Consider the following 12,837-nt stretch of genomic DNA (forward strand, 5'->3'; position numbering starts at 1 on the left):
TAAAATCACCTACATTGCAACACAATGTTTACCTTATCCAGATCAAGTCTCAGTAGCTTTGCTGCTAACCAGCCCATTACCTATCTTTACCATATCAGAATATAAAATTGAATAACATTTGAATACAAAGAAATGTCGAGATGCATATTTATCTTCTATTAATAGTATCATAAAGCAATAGTCATCATATTCACTCCCTATCCGTTTGGAATTGAATAAAATAGCCTCAAGAAAGTGAATAAAATATTGGGGTTTTTACACTTTTCTACTGAGAACTGGTAACAAGAATTATTTTGATTCTGAGTGATCAGTCTTATTCATCATTTCAGCTGTTTATGTCTTTCTGATTTGTTATATCCTTCTAGTGAGAATCAGTTTTCTGTTAAGGCATAAGGCTAGAAACTGGGAGATCATGATTTCTAAACTCACTGTAGACACAGAACCAGCTGGTTGACATTGGACAAGTCACTTTCAGTCCTAGGAAACATGCAATAGCAAACTATTTCTGAAAAACCTTGCCAAGAAAATAGCAGAGACTTCCTCAGATAGTCTCAGAATCAGACATGATTGAACAGAAAGAAAAAAAAAATTCTGTGTTTCTGGCTTTTTATGTTTTTACTCTCTTTTTACAGAGAAAACTACTGGGAGTAATTTTGGTTATATCTGGAGGTACATGAACACAAAAAATGTACATGCATTTAATTTATATGCATAAAATATGAAGCGTGAAACTGATACCACTGAGTGTTTTCTCCTGATAGGACTGTAGAAAAAGCAAATATGTTAGAACTGATTTTCTATCAGCAGACTTCCATCAAGTAGAGGGATGGGACCATTCTTATAAACCTTGGCAGTAATGAAACTGACTGTCAATCTAGAATCTTGACAGTTTTTATTTCTAGCTTTGCTTACTTTCTGATGGATTGGTTGCCCTTGACTTGTTTTCTATCTGTAGTCCCATTAAATATTTGCAATTTCGGTATGTATCTTCATGCATCTCCCAAGACATAAAACCTGTATTACATGAATCCAATAATCTTTTTTAGATTCATATAATAAATTACATTTGCTTTATGTAAGCTTTCCAATATAATTTTAGAAATGTTTTGGTCAAAATGCAGTGAATATTCCCTTAAATGCATGAGATGCTTTCCCCAAATGCATTGTTCACTCACTTATGGATAGATAAATCAGGACATAGCACATATATCCTTTAATGAAGGAGACCTTGAAGCATGACCATATAACACCTATTCGTAATAGAAGCAGTAGTGACATATAACACTTGGTTAAGTGAAGTTCCAGGGCATGATCTGAAGGCACAGGATGCAACCACCCAGCTGACAGATGAGTGCCTGAGCTAGTCATAGCTTTTTCTAGGAATGGGACATGTAGTTTCATTTAGAAAGCTACTGAAGCATAAAGGAAGACAATGAACTTCTGATTTCCTTTTCCCTCTGTAGTAGACTCACAGAACAAATTCTGGATAGCATAGAGAGTTTAAAGGAGAATAGACAGAGATAAATTCCACTCTTTGCTGTCACTGGAGTTTCCCTTCTATTTCAAAAGAAGCAGGGGTAAGATTTAATCCATATCTGTCCTACTGAAATCCATAGAACAAAATATGTTAGCATTTATCACCCATTCAAAAGTAACAATGAGAAGCTGAAAGTGTGCTGTTCATCATAGAGCAATCTACTCAAAAGTTCAGATAAATCCATCAGATTGTTTGTGATTTCAATACATGGACCATTCTACTAATCAATTTAATGGTAATATAGCAGCCCAGAAGGTGAATGAGCTCATTAATCTTTATGCCGTACATGCTGACACCATGCCCTGTTGTTAGTTCAATTTTCACAAAATGAATGATTACTGGTGTCATTAAAGATCAGACAGCACACTTAATTTAGAAGATCTGTGTTGACCCACTTATTCTTCTTGTTAACTGGCATGGGATCTTTGCTTCATGTTTATGTTAAGAATTTTCAGAGCTTAACCTAGAATAAATTGTATAAACTATAAATCAAAACCAACATTTAGATGATAATCATTATGCTGTTTTAAATGGTAAGTAAGTTTTATACCAGAATTGTAGCTTTAAAACATGATTTAAGGTTGCTCTTGATATCCATTCTTTGGATAGTAAACTAATGTTGATGAAGTAGTAAAAACAGAGTAAAATAGAGGAAGGAAGCAGTAATCAAGTCTATCCAGAAAGACTGTAAATCCACAGACTATTGTGAAATAAACTTAAAAACAGTCCAGTAAATATGAGCATAGCTAAAAATCTATTCACTGAAACTTGCATTCTTCACAAATAAGTGCGAAAATAGATGTAACATTAAAATCAATTGATCATTGATATTATGATTTCTTTACTAAATAAAAAGCAAAGCTAAAGAATTCCCCGTCCAGTCATGTCTGAATCTAGAGGGAAGTGCTTATCTCTGTTTCTTAGCTAAGGCAGCCAGTGTTGTCCAAAGATATTTCTGCGGTCATGTGGCTACAGGACTATATGCCAAGGCACACAGAACACTGTTGTCTTCCAACCGTAGTGGTACCTATTTATCTACTCACATTTGCAAACTTTTGAACTGCTAGGTGGACAGGAGCTGGAGCAAGAAACAGAAGCTCACTCCATCAATGGTGGTCAGGTCTCAAATCTGGGCTGTTAAATTTTCAGCTGACCAGCTCAACATCTAGATCCAGAAATAAAAGTAGATTTTATACCTTTGTTGCATCATCTCAATGGCTCTGAGTTGCTGTGAGTGAACATATGAGCACTTGATGGATGCTCTTATACCCTAATCAGCGAAGATAAACAATGAGTTAATAAGGGGAAGTCACTCTCTTCTGCTCACCAGACCTCTCAAGACTATAAAGATAAAAGTTGTCCCACCATGATAACCAATAGCTTCACTAATCACCATTACTTCTAGATTTCCTTATGTGTACCCACCCAACAAATGAAACAGAACAAAAAATAGCATGTGATAGTGTTATGGGAATACTTTGCTCTTGCACCAAAATATATTCGACTACATTTTCAAATGTAAAATAAAGTACTCTTACATACAAAACTAATATAATGAAGACAGGAGAGAACACTTCTGCGTTCATAAGTTTGTATAAATTTAACATAAAAAATGCAATATCTCCAAACACTAGCATTACAAATTCCCAATTTTTATTTTCACATTCCACAGTTTCTTCATTAATCTATCCAAGACCTAAGAGCCTAAGGCTGTCAGAAGCCTTTATTTGCAAAAAATTAGAAACAATCATCTTCACCTGGGATATTTTCCCAACACTTATACCATGTCATAATATGAATTATATATTATGTAGTTTATTTGTCAGAAATGAAAAATATTATATGAATCATTACAACCAACCTTCTTGAAATGAGGATTTGTTGCCTTTACAGCCAATAGATTGTGTAACCTGTGGGATATTTGAAAGTGTATTTAACAATTGCAAGCATTCTGAGAGGCATTCTTTCACTGCAGTAGGAGTGAAAATAGTTGGATGAAATTTTATGAAATACTGCCTAGTGAACGATTAAATGAATATTACTCCCAATCGCACAATAGAACAACCAAAATAATTGTCTGGTTTCTGATGTTCTCTTTCTCCTGTTTAGCTATTGATCCCATCCCCCTTTTACAGCTAAAAAAAAGAATAATGTGTTAGTAATGTAAAAGAAATTTGCCCTTGATTTGTTTTTAACCTCAGCAACTCTAATAATAATAAGCATTAGACAGCAGCAGCAGAATTCACAGGGTCCTTCCTTCCTTCCCTCCATCCCTCCCTCCCTCCCTCCTGAAAAGTTTTATCAAAAAGAAATAGAGCTTGGGATAAAACTGCTAAGAAAAAGAATAACATAAAAGAAATGCTTCAGAATCAGGGCATATTTTGAAAAAATGACAATAAGGAAAGTACATTAGGGGTGCTTGACTCTAGTACAATATATATTACAGAAAGTAAGTAAGGAAAACAGTGCATATTGTCAGTTGCTTATGACTTTGCCTAGAAAATCTACAACATTAAAAATAGAACAATTTTTGCTCCCCAAACCTTACATTATGTCACATCACATCATCTCTCGTTATGTTAGTTACTTTATGTTATATATACTGGACTGGTTAGGGAATTCTGGGAATTGAAGTCTACGTATCTTAAAGTTGCCAAGTTAGAAAACATTGCTTTAAACTTTCACACAGTATGGCTATTTTTCTTATGTCAAGTCCCTAAAGTTATCTAAAGGATAATTATTCAGATAATTAATCAGCCATTAAGATTCTAAACCATGTTATCGATGTATAGTATTATTACTAGTAGACACAGTGAACATTATTTCATACCTTTAAAATGATGGATTATCCTATTGTTTTGAAATTTCTGATCCATTCATTTTGTACCCATCCCTTGACTATTTTTCCCCAAAACAATGAAAATTGTTTGATAGAATATAATTAACTAGGTCAACTGGCCCTTTGAAAGCATTAAAGGGAGGAAAAAAACCAATAGTGAACCCACCCTTGAGGCAAATTGATCTTTTGTAATGGGTCACTGTTAAACTTCTTTCAGAATACTTTTTAACTAAAGAACAGCCTGGTGCAACTCAGCAGAAGGTTGCGTTTGTACAGGTGAAGTTTTCCATGTTGTTCTGGGAAAAAAAATAACATTGGGACTAACAGTGGCTTGCCTGTTTCATTGCTAATTTGTGGTATGTGATTCCTAGTTCTCACAATCAGGGGTCATTTCGTCCAGCTGCAAAACAATGTGTTGGGTTTTAAGTGCTGGTTTGATTCCAGACTGGCTAAAAAAATGTTCTTTTCAATTGTGTTGATTGACTCCCCCCCTCCCTCTACCTATAGTATTTTCAAATATTTGTATTCAAATAAATTGTATTCAAATACATTTCCTGTATTTAATAAAGTACAGGTAAAATTGAACTTGTTGAATTAAATGTGCATGCATTATGTTTGAAGAACATTGCCCTGCCTCTTCCAGAAGACATTTATTGAGTCAGACTAAACTGATCATTCACAAACACGAAGAAACATGATGCCTCTCCATTTTACTGGCAAAGAGATTTCTTAAGCACTCTAGGATTGGTCCCATGCAGGGGTGAAATGCTCCTGGATCGGACCGGATTGCATGATCCGGTAGCGATTTTTCCCTGTGGTTCGGCAATCCGGTAGCGATCGCCGCCTGGGTGTCATTACTTCTTGGTTTTAACCAGGAAGTAATGTTTTTTTACCTTCTGCGCATGTGCAGGTTTTGCGCATGCACAGGTATGTGTGCGCATGTGACGCACGCAGAGTGTGCACTTCCAAACTGGTAAGGAAGGTAAGTAGATTTCACCCCTGGTCCCATGTGATATGATTTATTTATCTATGAACCTGAAATAGGTGAGGGATGTGTAATCCTTGTGATGTTGCCAAAGTATAGCTTTCACTGGCCATGCTGCTACAGTACATGGAAAATGTAGCTCAGCAGCACCTTGAGTCAGACGTGTTTCCCTACTTTAATATATTTGTTTCCTTTTTAAAAGAAATCATATTTCTGCTAAAAGTCATCAAAGCAGTAGTTTAAAAAAAGCTTAAATGAAGCAATAGGCAAGTAACATCCTGTAATTGGGCTACAGGAAGAAAATAATCAGAGAACTCTGAAGAATCTGACAATTTCATCAAAACAAGTGTACAGTCGTGATATTGTAACACGTGTTCCACCACTTATGTACATTTATTTGTCTATTTACAAAAAGAAACAGAGTTATTTTGTCATTTGCTTCCCTTGTTGGTGCTGTGGATGCCAATGTAAAATGTAGTACTGTAAGTAATCTAGCACTGTATTAGTAGTGTAATTAATGTAAATTAATTAATTTGAGGAAAAGTTGTCTGTTGGTATAATTATTATATCTCTATAAAATGATTTAAGTATTTATTTATATCACTATATCTCTAAGAAGTTTAAAGATGGAATGCTGTGTATAATTTTCTCCATTTCCAAACAATTCTGTAATTAAAAGGAAACAATGAACTTCATATTTGAACATTGCTAACTGGTTCTTGTCACACTCATGTAATACTAACATGTAGATTACAAAACAGGGACTTTCCAAATGCCTTGAATTCCAATTATAGCTGTGCGAAGGACAGAAATTATGAGGGAATGTAGTTTAAAAATGGATGGATTGACTCATGCAAAGTTTGTTGCTACTACTATAGTGCTGGATTCCAAGGGCCCTTCTCTTGAAAAGATTACTTGATCTACAGAACCACTGAGATCCCTGCAACAAATTAGTGTGTACAAAATCAAAAGCCCATCAGAATTCAAAAGGCTTTCTAACCTTCTAAAGCCAGGCCCTGGGTTATATATGTTTCCAGATAATAATTCAAAGTTCTCTTTATCAGCTATGAAGTCTTTTATGACATGGCCTTCAAGCGTTGTCTGCAGTAGGAAGACTCAGACTGCTTGATTCGTGCAGACTGGGAGAGAATGCAGAAGATTCCTCTACTCACCCAAAATCTTTAAAAAGTGGGAATCTACAGCAGAAACAAGCTTTCTTTGCTTGCTTCTTCCTGTTCAGAGCAGTAAAGACAATGTTTTCCTAGGGAGCTTAGAGAGGCATGATAGGACTGGTGGTAATTAGTGAATCAATGAGGTGAATGATCAGGAATACTACTTTATTTGTCTATAGTGGATTGATGTTTAAGCTTTTATTATGTGTCATTGTTTTGCTGTAAGCCACTCAGAGAAGTTTGATGAGGGAAAAAAGCAAATATAGTAAACAAATAACTCTGTAGATGGTAGAAGATAACAAGCAAACAACCTGAGACAGATCCAAACGGTAAAAATACAATAAAATATTTCCTTGCTTCATAATTTTACTTCTCAGAAATAAAACTTCTTGTTCTTTCCTAGTTCAGTGCAGGATATTTACTCTGTCCTTTCATTATGATATAAATTAATTCCAAACCCATATGCCATTATTTTCTAATTAAATGTTTGAGAACTATATTTGCACGTGATTAGCTCATAAATTCCTTTTTATAGGATGCCTTTGCTTCAGACTAGAGCTTAAGAGTCGATAAATCTTTTCACAGGCATCAATTTGGTTAGCAGTAAAGAGGTAAATAGAAACTAATGACACTCATCAAGCTCAAGGCCCAAATGATTTATTGTGCCCAATCATTTAACAGTTTCATAAAATCAGTATCAGAAAAAAGGGGGTTTCTTATAAAAATAAACTGTATTTGTATTGTCAAAACAAAGTGATTCATGAGAAACTTGTGGCCAAGATTAGGGATATTATAAATATCCCTAATCCCATTAATTATTTTCTTCTTAATATATATATATATATAGGTAGAAGATATGCTTTGGGATATCAAAGAACGAACTCACCCCACTTCGGTCTGTAGTGTGCCCTGCAAACCTGGGGAAAGGAAGAAGATGGTGAAGGGAGTAGCTTGTTGTTGGCATTGTGAGCGCTGTGAAGGATATCACTACCAAGTGGATGAGATCACCTGTGAAATGTGTCCCTTTGATAAGAAACCAAACGCCAACCGCACGGACTGCCAACTCATTCCCATCATCAAACTGGAGTGGCATTCCCCGTGGGCCATTGTGCCTGTCTTCATAGCAATACTTGGCATCATTGCAACCTCCTTTGTCATTGTGACATTTGTCCGCCACAACGACACCCCAATTGTCAGGGCCTCAGGGCGTGAACTAAGCTACGTCCTCTTGACCGGGATTTTTCTCTGTTATGCTATCACTTTTTTAATGATTGCAAGTCCAGATACTGCCATCTGTTCTTTTCGACGGATTTTCCTAGGACTTGGGATGTGCTTCAGTTATGCAGCCTTGCTCACCAAAACAAACCGGATCCATCGAATATTTGAGCAAGGGAAAAAATCAGTCACTGCTCCAAAGTTCATCAGCCCAGGATCCCAACTGGTGATTACCTTCAGCCTCATATCCATACAGCTTATAGGAGTCTTCATTTGGTTTGCTATTGATCCTCCACATATCATAGTAGATTATGGAGAGCAGAGAACTGTGGATCCTGAAAATGCCCGTGGGATTCTCAAATGTGACATCTCGGATCTATCACTCATTTGTTCTCTTGGATACAGTATTCTCTTAATGGTAACGTGTACTGTATATGCTATTAAAACAAGAGGTGTTCCAGAGACCTTCAATGAAGCAAAACCAATTGGATTTACCATGTACACCACCTGTATCATTTGGTTAGCTTTTATTCCAATCTTTTTTGGAACGGCACAGTCAGCAGAGAAGGTGAGTAAAGAAGTAACGTTTCTCAAGCCAATGCTTTGTTTTGTCCTACTGAAAAAATTAAATCATTTTTCATCTAATTCATTTGGATAATCAAGTTCAAAAGTTATTTGAGCAGCCATCAACTCATACTGAATCCAAATAGACAGCCTTTTTCTGTGTATGCATGCAATTTTTATACATCTACATTTATATTTAGTAGTTTTATACTCAACTACTAAAAGAAACCCTACATTATTTCAAAACTCCAAATATCAACTGATTTGCTCTATGAAATACTTACAAATTGTATAATTTAGAGGAAAATGAGTAAGTAAGTAGGAAAAAAAGTCTAGTTTTGCAATGAGTATGGCAGACGGACTTTGAAGAAGTCTGAAAAGAATCGGCATTTGAATATAGTTGATACTTGAAAATAGTTGGCTTGGTCCTGTATATTCAGAAATTGCTCCTTTGAATGACAGAACAAGCAAAATATTAAGCCATGATTCACACTAAATAGAAAATGTGTTTGTGTATAGAATATAAATATTTTGGTATTCAGAATGCAATCTCTGTGATGCATACTATATTGTCAGGCATGAAAGACAAGGTTCACACATGAAGGTTCAATTTAACTGAGTTATTGCTAAAAGTCTATGCACAGCAATCTTCTCAACTAATGGTAGCACTTGATTAGAGTTAGATAAGGGTCAACAGCAGTCAAAGGGATTTGGATTTAATTTTTTTCTGGCTATGTAGTGATTCTAGGCTGATCCCTCTTTTTACTCTCTCTGAGTCTGCCAGTCCTTCTCATACATATATATATATATATATATATATATATAAATGTAATTAAACTGGTCAAGCATATATATTTATGGAGTAATATATGAAGTAATATAGCAGTAGGTTGTTTTCAGCACCTTTTTTCGTAGATGGTGTCATCTTATCAAGAAAGAGTTTCAATGTAGTGGATGGTTGATAGAATATTGATAGCCATTTTACAGAATGCTTCCAAAAATCTACGTTAATAACCTCGATTTTCTTCATGGTTGTGAATTCTGGAATATAATTATATGCTGTTTATGTATTTTCTTTTTCTGTAGCTTGAACTTAAGGTTATTCAAAGTCATTGAAAGACCTCAAATTCTATTATCTTTTGTGAAAAATAATTTCCCTTGTATAAAACTCAAATTGTCATGTTCAACAAGTTCATGCTCCAGCCTGTTGGGAAATCCTTCAGTTTCAGCACTGTGCTATCAGCAATGATTTGTCTTTTATTATGGACACTGTTCAATAGCTTTTTACAAGTTTGACTTTTCAAAAGGTATATTAACCTCTGTGGGTTATTACTGAAAGGTGAGGACCTATGACTACATTATGAGGACCTACATTATGACTAAAAAAAAATAGTGTAATATAACAGTGAATGGTTTTCCAATGGTAAATTCTGAGGCTAGATTTACAAGTATAGTCTCTTGCTAATTTCATTTCCAATAAAAGTCTTCTAATTTATATACTAGGTCACATATTCTTATGGATATTTAACCTATGCAAATAGTTTGCTCAAATATGTAAAGCAATTTGGTAGTGGAGACTGACTAGGCATATATACATACATACATACATACATACATACATACATACATACATACATACATACAAATATACATACATACATACATACATGTGTATATATATGTGTGTGTGTGTGTCTATGTATGTGTGTGTGTGTATGTATGTATGTATGTATAGATAGATAGATAGATAGATAGATAGATAGATAGATAGATAGATGCAAGTTTTGGTGTATTTGGATCTTTTCCCGTGTAAAATTGATAGTATCTTGGCGACATTTCGACGAGGTCCCACTTGTCATCTTCAGGCTGTCTTTTTTTTCTGCTTCTGATAGTTCTCTTACATTTGCCTTGTATAAATATATTGGTTTTACAATAATGACATAAATATGTAAAATTGTGACTACTGTCTATGCTTTGTATCTAACTATTTATCTTCCTCCCTTCCCTCATTTTCTAAATTCTGGATTATCTCAGATTTGTGAGAGGAAAGTTCTCAAAATTTTTTCATAGGCACTTGGGAACATTATAGTCAGAAGTGCTGGGTTCATTATGTCTAGCAGTTAATTGTGACATAGCTCAAAGAGAACACTTCTATATGTGCACATCAGTGGTGGGTTTCAAATTTTTTTACTACCGGTTCTGTGGGTGTGGCTTGGTGGGCTTGGCAGGGGAAGGATACTGTAAAATCTCCATTCCAGGGGAAGGTTACTGCAAAATCCCCATTTCTCCTAATCATCTGGGACTTGGGAGGCAGAGAGTAGATGGGGGCGGGGCCAGTCAGAATTTTTACTACCAGTTCTCCGAACTACTCAAAATTTCTGCTACCGGTTCTCCAGAACTGGTCAGAACCTGCTGAAACCCACCTCTGGTGCACATGAGGAATCACTTTGTACTTCAGTGACTTCAGTGAGTGGAGAGCTCTGCTATTTTGTGCAGGAGGTAATTTTACTCAAAACTTCATTGAGGTGTAGTGTTCCTTCACAACTCCAGGTAACTTTAAAAATGATGTATCCAATAACCTACAAATCAAATAGCTTTTTAAAAATCTCTTCAAATCTTCCTTCAAAAGAGTTACATGATGCAGTTTATTTGCTACCATAAGAAATCAAGAATTTTTTTTCAAGATAATAGAAGAACTTAGGAATGTTTAACAAAATATTCTTAATATGCACCATAAAACAAATAAAATTTCCAAGGAGCGATCAAATATCCTAAAGAGCTTCTTGGCTTCAGCATTTTGATAAAGACATTAATGTTAATCTAAAAAAAATTTAAAGCACCTCACTGCTATCAAACTCTGCAAAAGAAAAAGTCCTTATTGCCACAAGTGACCATTACTGCAATTTACTATAGCTTGTTTTACCTTGAAAGTAATAAACAAGCAAGGCCTAGGGAGGTTGAATTATGCTCACTTTTTATGTGAAGTGAAAAGGCTATTTTTTAAAATAAAGAATTCTAAATAGTATCTTAGGTAAGGCAGAGAAAATTGGGAAGTTAAAAATGAGGATAAATAGGGGGAAGTAATTCCAGACCTTTGAAATCCACTTGAGGTCAAAAGATAGATGTTTTTATGCATAAATGTTAGGATAGTAACAGTATTTTTTTCACACTGAAATTTATTGACAAAAGTTATAATCTACAAGAAGTACAGTAACTCAGTTGTTGAAAAAAGAAGTTTCAATTAACTATAGTAGAATTTTATATATATTTATATATATTAAAGTTTTATTATTTTTATAAATAACTCAAAGGTGATGTTCCTAATGCTCCTTGCTCCACCTATATTCCCCACAACAATTTGGACTGAGAGAGAGTGACTGGCCGAAAGTCACCTAACAGGTTTTCATGCCTGGGGTGAGATTAGAACTCCCAGTCTCCTGGTTTATAACTTGGTGTCTTAATCACTAGACCAAACCAGCTTTTTGTACAACTTTTTTTTTTTTACAAATTTTGTGCAACTTTGACTCCAAGGGCATATGGGGCTTAGCATTTCCTTCAAAATCTGCTGCTAAATTGTAATGTTTAACATGGCAGAAATTAGCACGTGCAATATAATAATATTAATTGGGTTATATTTATTATAATTCAATTTACACTAAACCCCATTAAGCCAAATCTTGTTTTTCTCCTTACTGTCTCTCTTATTCATGATTGTAAATGGGGAATACATACCACAACCATCATATTTAAAGTCCAAGTGGGGCTCTTAACACAAAAAATCAAAGATCCACAATTTATAGCCTGCCTTTTTCTTAATGCATTTGATTTTCTGTAATTTTCAATCAGTAGCAACAAATCTTTTTTTCCTCTATCCATCTCTTTTGGCTGTTGCCATCTTGAAAAATTAGATCACATGTTTTTGGAGATAGAGAATAGCTGTGGTTAGAAATCATCATGCTACATTGCACGCATGTGAATGCAGATATAGTAAGTTTTGGCATTGCTCTTCAAGAATAATACAGGTTGTCAGATGGTTCCTATCATATAACCACTATGTTAAATGCTATGTTTTAGCTATCACAATAACTGGGAATTAGACATTACATCCTACAGTTTATTACAACATATGGAAGAGGTGTAGATTGACAGGGAAGCTGATTACTGCCTTCTAGAAGCTGAAAGGAAGATAAAGTGTAAAAAAAAAAATCTTCTGAAAGCCTCTTGTTGAAATGTGTCCAACAACATCCTTTTCTTAATTGCATAGTGTTTTCCTATTTAAGCAGTGTTAAATGTAAGATAAATATAGACTATAACTTTTACACAAGAAAATAGTAAAGTAAGTTATAAATCTACAATCAATACTTTTCCAAAAATGAAAATGCCCTATATTCTTACTGATAGAACAGGTTTTGATTATTCTTTTTGCTATAAATAAATATTATTTGCAATTAAATCTAAATTAAATATACAACATCATCTTAAACTTAATAAAAAAAAAATAGAAACAACCTGCCAAATTAAGATG

The 12,837-nt window shown here is 34.6% G+C and overlaps 1 protein-coding gene across 1 annotated transcript in view; it reads left to right on the top strand.

The window, feature by feature from the left end:
- GRM8 (glutamate metabotropic receptor 8) overlaps window positions 1-12,837 on the top strand; it is a 502,734-nt gene that overhangs the window by 453,557 nt on the left and 36,340 nt on the right. The window contains exon 8 of the mRNA XM_070947976.1: window positions 7,381-8,316. Within this exon, the coding sequence (XP_070804077.1) occupies window positions 7,381-8,316 (936 nt within the window). The remainder of the gene's footprint in view (window positions 1-7,380; window positions 8,317-12,837) is intronic.

The sequence above is a fragment of the Pituophis catenifer genome, unplaced genomic scaffold (genome assembly GCF_029215685.1).
Source record: "Pituophis catenifer annectens isolate HBS135680 unplaced genomic scaffold, rPitCat1.0.hap2 SCAF_7, whole genome shotgun sequence".
Classification (NCBI taxonomy): Eukaryota; Metazoa; Chordata; class Lepidosauria; order Squamata; family Colubridae; genus Pituophis; species Pituophis catenifer.